The sequence below is a fragment of the Pipistrellus kuhlii genome, unplaced genomic scaffold (assembly GCF_014108245.1).
Source record: "Pipistrellus kuhlii isolate mPipKuh1 unplaced genomic scaffold, mPipKuh1.p scaffold_m20_p_5, whole genome shotgun sequence".
NCBI classification, from domain to species: domain Eukaryota; kingdom Metazoa; phylum Chordata; class Mammalia; order Chiroptera; family Vespertilionidae; genus Pipistrellus; species Pipistrellus kuhlii.
The window spans coordinates 61985041-61992948 of record NW_023425551.1 but is presented as its reverse complement, the minus strand read 5'-3'; the positions used below and the strand labels follow the sequence as shown (position 1 = coordinate 61992948).

The window sequence follows — 7908 nt, the reverse complement described above, 5'->3', positions numbered from 1 at the left end:
TTTATTTAATTCTCACCTAGAATATTTTTCCTTTGATTTTTAGAGAGAGTGGGAGGGGGAGAGACACAGAAAGAAACATCCATGTTAGAGAGACACATCGATTGGTTACCTCCTGCAGGGTTCTGACCAAGGCCTCATATTAAGCATGCAACCGAGAATTAACCAGAATTGAACCGGGACGCTTCAGTCTGCATTACTGACGCTCTATCCATTGAGCGACACCAGCGAGGACTATCTGGTTTTGGCTGAGAGGCCACTAACTTAGGGAAATTCTCATTCTCTGTTGCCAGGGAAACCTGCTATATTTATTTCTGATTATTTTAAGAGTCAGACAAGTAATGCAATAAATGACTGCAATGCATATAAAATTATATTTTTCTAAACGTGAACTTAATTTCATTCTCAAATTGCCATAATGCCAAGTGGAGAAAAATAATCTCAGCCAGTTCAGATGAATTTTGGTCAGGATTTCCCGTTAACTCAGACATTTATGTTTCTCCTCTTTTATTTCTGACTGTATTTAAGTTTTGGAGGTGTTGGTGGCAGGGAGCAGCTGATTTTCTTACCTTCTCAGGTTGTATCCACTGATACCCCTGGTCAGGGATGGCTCATACCAAGGCTCCGGGGCCCCCCCTGCCTACCTGCAGAGGTGACTGTGTGTGGTTCTCTTGGCCACGCCTGCTTCATTCAGTCTTGCCAGCAAGGAGAAACATTCTAAGGAAACATTCATCTGCAGGATTGCACCTGGTCCACACGGATGTGGGGAGCTCCGTGACGCTTGCTGCCTCCCCAGCCTCTTTAGACACAGGTCCCCTTTGTGTTCCAAAACTATCTCAGGTTTTTATTGGATAACTGACGTAGTGTGCAGACCTCATCCTTGAGGCCACACTAACATCTTACACTAATACCTTCATTATTGCAGCCACTTAAGCTTTCTTCTCAACCCGGTATACAACATTTATCTTGCAGATGTGCGGTAGTGCATGGGTAGGAGTTAGTTAATTAATTAATGGCTGGGAGTCCTTTCCATCTACAGTTAACACAACTTTCTGTCCTACTTAAAACCTACTAAAAATGCATGCTTTTGAAACCTAAAATTCCCTTTCTCACAAATCATTGTTTTTGAGCTTTACAGACAAGAATATTCTCTTCTGTTTAGCACCCATGTTTCTGCTGTGATAGCCATATCCTGAGTTGATTGGTGAACAAGTCACAGATTTATGATGCAACAACAAAACATAATGATTAATATATCAAAAGAGTAACGAACTCTGACTGGTTTCTTTTTCAATGACTGGAAAGGATCAAAGGAGATGAATATGCAGGATAACTGGATTAGTGATTATTTATTCCCTTGGTTTATAAAAGCAGTAACTGTATATTTCAGAGAGAAAGGGAGGGGGAAAGAGAGATAGAAACATCAATGATGAGAGAGAATCACTGATTGGCTGCACACTGATTGAGCCCATGACCCAGGCACGTGGTCTTGACCAGAATTGAACCTGGGACCCCTCAGTCCACAGGCCGATGCTCTACCCACTGAGCCAAACCAGCTGGAGCCCATAACCTTTTTTTGAGGGTTAAGTCAGATGTGGAATGCTACTGATAAATAAAATTTCAAAAATATATTTTCTGTAACTGCTTTTTGATTGTGCAGCTTAACAAAGGCACTTAACTGAAGCAATACGGTTTTACATAGTTGTTTTCACAAATTTGAATTTTGGGGAAGCTCTCTCAGATGAAGAAGCATTAGTAATTACAAAATGGACTAAATGTGAGGTTTGCCTTGGTTACTTGGGATAAATTTTCTTACAGGGATAATTCTGATTCTTTACTTCAAACCTACATCATCCTTCTTTTATTTTTCCAATGAAATCCAAACAATTTAGCACACTGCTCAGGGACAACCATGACCTGACTGAACTCCATCGCTCCAGGCTTGCCTTCACGCTGCCTTCATGAGTCTTGTCCTCAGGGCCCCTCTCACTTGCTGAACTTTTTGTGTCACAAACTACCACAACCTACTCCCTTCACCAGTGGCTCTCTCTTCCTCATCCATGAATGAACAGGCTACCTCTTTCATGCCATGCTTCCTGCCTCTGCCCTACCTCCAGTCATAAGAAAACTCTGCACTCTCTCATTTCTTGTTTAAGGCTGCACTGATTGTGGATATTTGGATATTTGTGTAGTAAAAAGAGAACCAAGCCCCAGAGGAGAAGACTTGTAGTTTACCCTTTTTCAAATATCATAGCAAGGCCATTTCAGTACTCTGTATGTCAGGTCCGTCTGTGGAGTTCACATGTGCCCTTGCATTGTTTTCAGTGGGAGGTTTTTGCCTCAAGTTTCCAATTCCTTGTGTACATAAATCAAGTCTCAATTTCCAATAGTGTTTGTATGCAGTAAGTACTGTGAATCAAACTAGAATGACAGAGGAGAAACAACTTTATTGATAAATCCAGTGGGATAAATGGGGGAAATGATAGTAGGTTTAGTTATTTTATCTTACTAAATAAATGTTAATGTTAATAAATTTTATCTTCATTGGCAAGGGTTTGTTATGGAGTCCCCTTTCCCATCCCTGCACCTCAGCCAATAATTGTAATTTTCTTCTCTTATATCTGAAGAGTAAAAATTTTAATATTCTTTATTTATAAAGTTTAGAGGAGGTAATATGTGGTAGTTCACAGCAAAGAAAAGGACTGAATATTAGCTACTAATTCATGTTTCATTTAATAAGCTTCCGGATAAGCTTAGAAAGTCTTGCCAGGTAAACACTAAGGTATGTCACTTTATTTCAAGGGAGATAAAAATAACTCAGTTCCTTGACAACAATATAAATCTTTTCAATTTTTTACCACGTGGCATTTAGTGTTGTAGTTCAGAGCTATAGCTTCATGTTGGTAAAGATGATCTATTTCAGAGATGATAAAAATTAAGCTTACCTCTATTTTTCCTAGTCCATCACTTCTGCTATTCAATTATGTGCTCTTTGCTGGTGAATACCTGAAATAGTGAGAAAGAATAAAAAAAAGAAAATTAAATATAACTCAAGAGCATTTAGTGAAAGGCAAATATTTACAATTTTAATTGATGACAGACACACACTTCATAAAACTATTAGCATGCAACTCCAGCTGCAAAAACTGAACATCAATATGCCTAAGCTGGTTAGCAGCAAAAAAGTAAACCAATCACATCGACAAAAGCCACCATAAACAAAAAAACTGTATTTAAAAGATTAACAGTTTTGGCATTCATCCCTACCATCAAGTCTTTCACTTTCTTTTTGTTTTGTTTTTCCATCAAAATTTAGCTTACGTTTGATGTTAGCAAGAGTTGCATTACTATTATTATTAATTTTAGTTCTGTTTATTACCTTGAGGGTTATATATTGTAAAATAATTTTGATGCCTCTAGTTAATGTTAATTAGTTGTTTTAATAACCTATAGACCTATTTGTTATGTTTTTGTAGGTTTACTTTTTTAACTATCAGGAACTTAATAACTGAGAATATTTAACATTACTGTTACATAGGCAAAATTACAGAGTTACTATTAGTGTTACCTGTTTAACGTTTAGTCATCCTTTGAGTCCTGCGACATATTTCCTTAATAATCATCAGCCATCAAGTCTGATAGTCTCAAAAGAAATATCAGCCCTCTAAACTGCCTTCAAGGGCGGTGATATTTAGCACTGAAAATTACAAATAAAGTTTTTGAGGTTGAATAGCAACAACTGGCCAGTGACACTGATGATTTGTTTGTCAAAAACAAATTGTTATAAACTACGCAAATGAAGTCCACGCACTCCTTTGAGTGAAAACAATAAAGTGAATCTACGCAATGCTTACATGTTGGATGGGATATTTAATGTGCGGGGAAACTCAAAGGTTGAAGAACTAGGCATTTAGACAGTGGTAAGTGGTAATCTTACCTCTTTATACTCCATTACTCTTTCTCACGAGAGACATGCTAATGCAAACAAGTCAATCAGAATTTGTGTTTAGCAAGATAAAGCTTAGAGGATAGTTTAAAATCCATTTATTATTCTAAATCCATTTTTCTCCATTAACAAGTTATACATTAGTGTTTACTAACCATGATTCATGTAACAGTTTAGTTTGTTAACTTTTAAATTATTTAACAACCATATAAGTTATTAATACATTTTTAAGTATTACACAAATATCTTAAAACAGGCTTGGGTTCATTTTTGTAAATTTTAAATAGAAAACATTTTAGGCATCTCTTGAAGAAGAAATAAAGCAGACATTTAAAGCTAGAAAACAAGTAATTCCAAATTTAGTTTTTACAAAAGTTTTCAGCTTTATTGACAAATTATGGCAAACATATTTGACAAATTGTGGTTTCCTATTTAGAGAAGCTTACACATGGAACTTTATGTGTGTGTGTGTGTGTTTTTCTTTTTTAACAAATACAGGTTAAAACACTGAACAAATTCAGTTGGCTACATACATACAGTAGCTGCTTTTTTTCAACCCCATTAAAACAGCATTTAAAATTAAATTTACAAACTTAATATCGAACATCTTCATCTAACTAACAGATATTAAAAGACAGGTTAAAACATCTTATCTACAACTTTATTATCAGCCACTTCAAAAATCATGTTACAGTCTTTTAGCAACCCTAAACAAAGTTTCTGCTAGTTGATTGAGATTCAAAATCTGTCAACAGATTCATGCTGTTTCTTAAAAGAATAAAGAAAAAGAAAAAGAAAAGAAAAAAAGAAAAAAAAGATTACACACAACAATGAAAAACAACCAAGAGAATATCATCCTACTGAATGGTTTGTAGAGAATGCTTGCCAATGTCTCTTTTAGTCCACTTTAAAAATTAATACTAATGTCAATGTCACACCAACAGTATAGAGGAAATACAAGAAATATATGGTAGTAATCATAAAGGAGTTATCCCTATAATAGGAAAAAAAAAAAAAAAAAGACTATTACTTGTCTTGTTGCTGTTTATGTGGAGACCAGAGGCTATGAATTGTCTTTGAGGTGAGGTCACAGGTGAGGAGGACCTTCAATATCTACCATAGGGGTGGTCCCTGTATACCCCTCTGGCTGACCTTGATGGTGGTGCCTTCAGGCTGGAGCGGGTGGTGGCCCATTCTTCTGGGGCTATGAACAAGAGAAAAACAGTAACATTCACGTGGTTTCACAGGTATCAAACATGTTTAAGACACAAGAGTCAACCCGAGAAAAGAGAATGCAAGATCTCAACACCGACAGCTCAAGCCTTATTATGGAAAATAGCGTTTGTAATGTTTATGCCCCCAAAAGAGAAATATGACCCCATCATAGTGAGTTAATCCAAAAAGGGTATATATTTTGAAATGCAGCCACTTGGAATTAAACTTGTAGGGCACTTTTTCAAAGGGAGAAAGTTGAACTTCTTCAGTAACTTCACATTTATTGTATTAAGTTTCTATACCACAAAGTAGAAAGAGAAGTATCATATTTAATCCTTTATAAAGACTCCTAAAAGAAATCAGGCTTAGAAAACTGGTAGTTCTTAGGCCTTGGTTAACTTGAGAATCACCTGGGAGCTTAAAACAAAACAGAAAATGACTAATATATCCCTAACCAAATGACTAGAAAACTCTACAGGGTGTGGCCAGGGTTTGGTACTTTTAAAAAAATGCTTCCCTAGATAATTTTTATAGGGTTGGGTTAAGGTCCTTAGTGCAAAACTGTTCTAGACCAGTGGTCGGCAAACTCATTAGGCAACAGAGCCAAATATCAACAGTACAACAATTGAAATTTCTTTTGAGAGCTGAAAACCAACTTCTGCACATGGGCCACGAAGTTTCAATCGCACTGTACATTCGCACCCACACGTGGTATTTTGTGGAAGAGCCACACTGAAAAGGCTAAAGAGCTGCAGTTTGCCGACCACTGTTCTAGACAAAATCAGAAATAATCAGGGTATGAAGAAGAGTAAATTTTAAGGAGCAAAATTGGTTAAAAAAAATTTCATATTAATTTTTTTTCCAAATGAAGAAGTTAGAAGATAAAGAGGTATTAATACTCTAGAAAACAACTTATTTACCACTTCATCAGACTTTTAGAAACCTCAATGTTTTGGAACCTAGCCAACATGTAAAAAACAAGCAACTAAGCTTTTGAGCATTGTGGAAAATAGCATTTGTAATGTTGATGCCCACCTATGAGAAATATGACTCCATCAAAGGGCCAAAGACTTAATATTGGGCTTGTGGTGACTTATGTGATGCCAGAAACTAACTTATCTGGGTCTTTTGAACAGAATTCACTTTTTGAGTAGAGAGCAGACTTGATACATGGTACTATGGTGGGAGGAAGTATAAACATAAGAAAAAGGATTACTTTAAAGAGATGGTTGACATTAATGGTTGATACAAAAGATGGTGGTAATGGCAATATCATAAATGGCAGGCTGAGACAAACTGATATGGGGTATATACCCTCAGATAGTTCAAGTACCCTGAGAATATCTCTAGAAAAAAACAGTAAGAAAAATGTAATTTGCACTCACTATACATTGGATAACTATCTACAATATAGAAAAATAATCAAAAGTGTATCAGTGTAGAAATAAATAGCATTTAAATAGGCAAACACAGGTTTGTAAATATATCCTTCACCAAGAAATCTTTATTACAAATGATATCTGATGATAAATGAAACATTATGTCTTTCACTAAGATTCATGCTATGTTTAATTCAATATGTGACAGGGAGTAAAATAGAAGTGAGAATCTAAGTAAATAAGAGAAACGTCACCCTTACTCAGAACACAGAACACCTAGGTCAGGCAAACTGGCCTGTGAGCAAAATCTGGTCAGCTGCCTATTTTTATACATCAGGTTTTACTGGAACACAGGCCTGATTATTTACTAATGTGATCTAAGCTGGCTTCACTCTACAAAGGCAGCGCTGAGTGAATGTGACGCAGACCACACTGCCTGCAAAGCCTAAATTAGCTACAGTTTGGGTTTTTGCAGAAAAGGTTTACTGACTCTGTTCTGGATCCTGTTGCCTTTTTTTGGTGGAAGGTTGTGGGTGTTGGTCTTTGAGCTGTGATTTCCTGAGGGAGGACTGGACTCCAAGCTGCCAGAACTTCTCAACGGAGACATTTCAGAGAAGCATTTTATGTATGTACTTGACTGGAATTAAATAAAACTTTCTCTGATGTATTAGAATGGAAAATGAATTTTTGCTTACAAGGTCATAAGTGCCTTCTTAGCTTTATGAAATAAAAGTTTTAGACTTTGTCTATGAATAACCAATAATATGTCCTCCAGTGGTAAAGTCTTACCTATTTTGTTATTAATTTTAACAAAGGTGATGTACCACTATTTGCCTTATTTGTTCTAGGTCAGTGGTTCTCAACCTTTCTAATGCCACGACCCTTTAATACAGTTCCTCATGTTGTGGTGACCCCCAACTATAAAATTATTTCTGTTGCTACTTCATAGCTGTAATTTTGCTACTGTTATGAATCATAATGTAATCATCTGTGTTTTCCGATGGTCTTAGGCGACCACAACATGAGGAACTGTATTAAAAGGGTCGTGGCATTAGAAAGATTGAGAACCACTGTTAGAAATCCCAAGGTTGCAGTCATTAGGATTTAGGAGCAGAGTTAAGATAGATTGTAAGTTTCCCCAGGTTATGGAAGTTTGGGATCCTTTTTCAGATGCTCTATGTTCTTGGTAGGTTCTGCAAAATAGCAAAACAACCTTGAGCAGAGTGACAGCAATACCGGCCACATCCACCCCCAGATCTGTTGGAACTTTTAAACTGGCATCATCTTGGGGACTTGTTGCAGAACATGTTTAACATGAACTAATTGATGTGGCTTTACTTGACTTTTAAAACTCTAGACACCTAATTGATG

General features: G+C 36.4%; 1 protein-coding gene across 4 annotated transcripts in view; it reads right to left on the bottom strand.

The window, feature by feature from the left end:
• Positions 1-567: 567 nt before the first annotated feature.
• KHDRBS2 (KH RNA binding domain containing, signal transduction associated 2) overlaps positions 568-7908 on the bottom strand; it is a 461654-nt gene continuing 454313 nt past the window's right edge. For 2 of the 4 annotated variants that reach the window (XM_045572975.1, XM_036415134.2), the window contains one exon: positions 4302-5147. In XM_045572975.1, coding sequence (XP_045428931.1) covers positions 5050-5147 — 98 coding nt within the window. In that variant the 3' untranslated portion in view covers positions 4302-5049. Of the gene's footprint in view, positions 745-2942; positions 3004-4301; positions 5148-7908 lie in introns of those variants that run through there. The other 2 variants (XR_006740034.1, XR_006740033.1) reach the window with 2 other exon arrangements.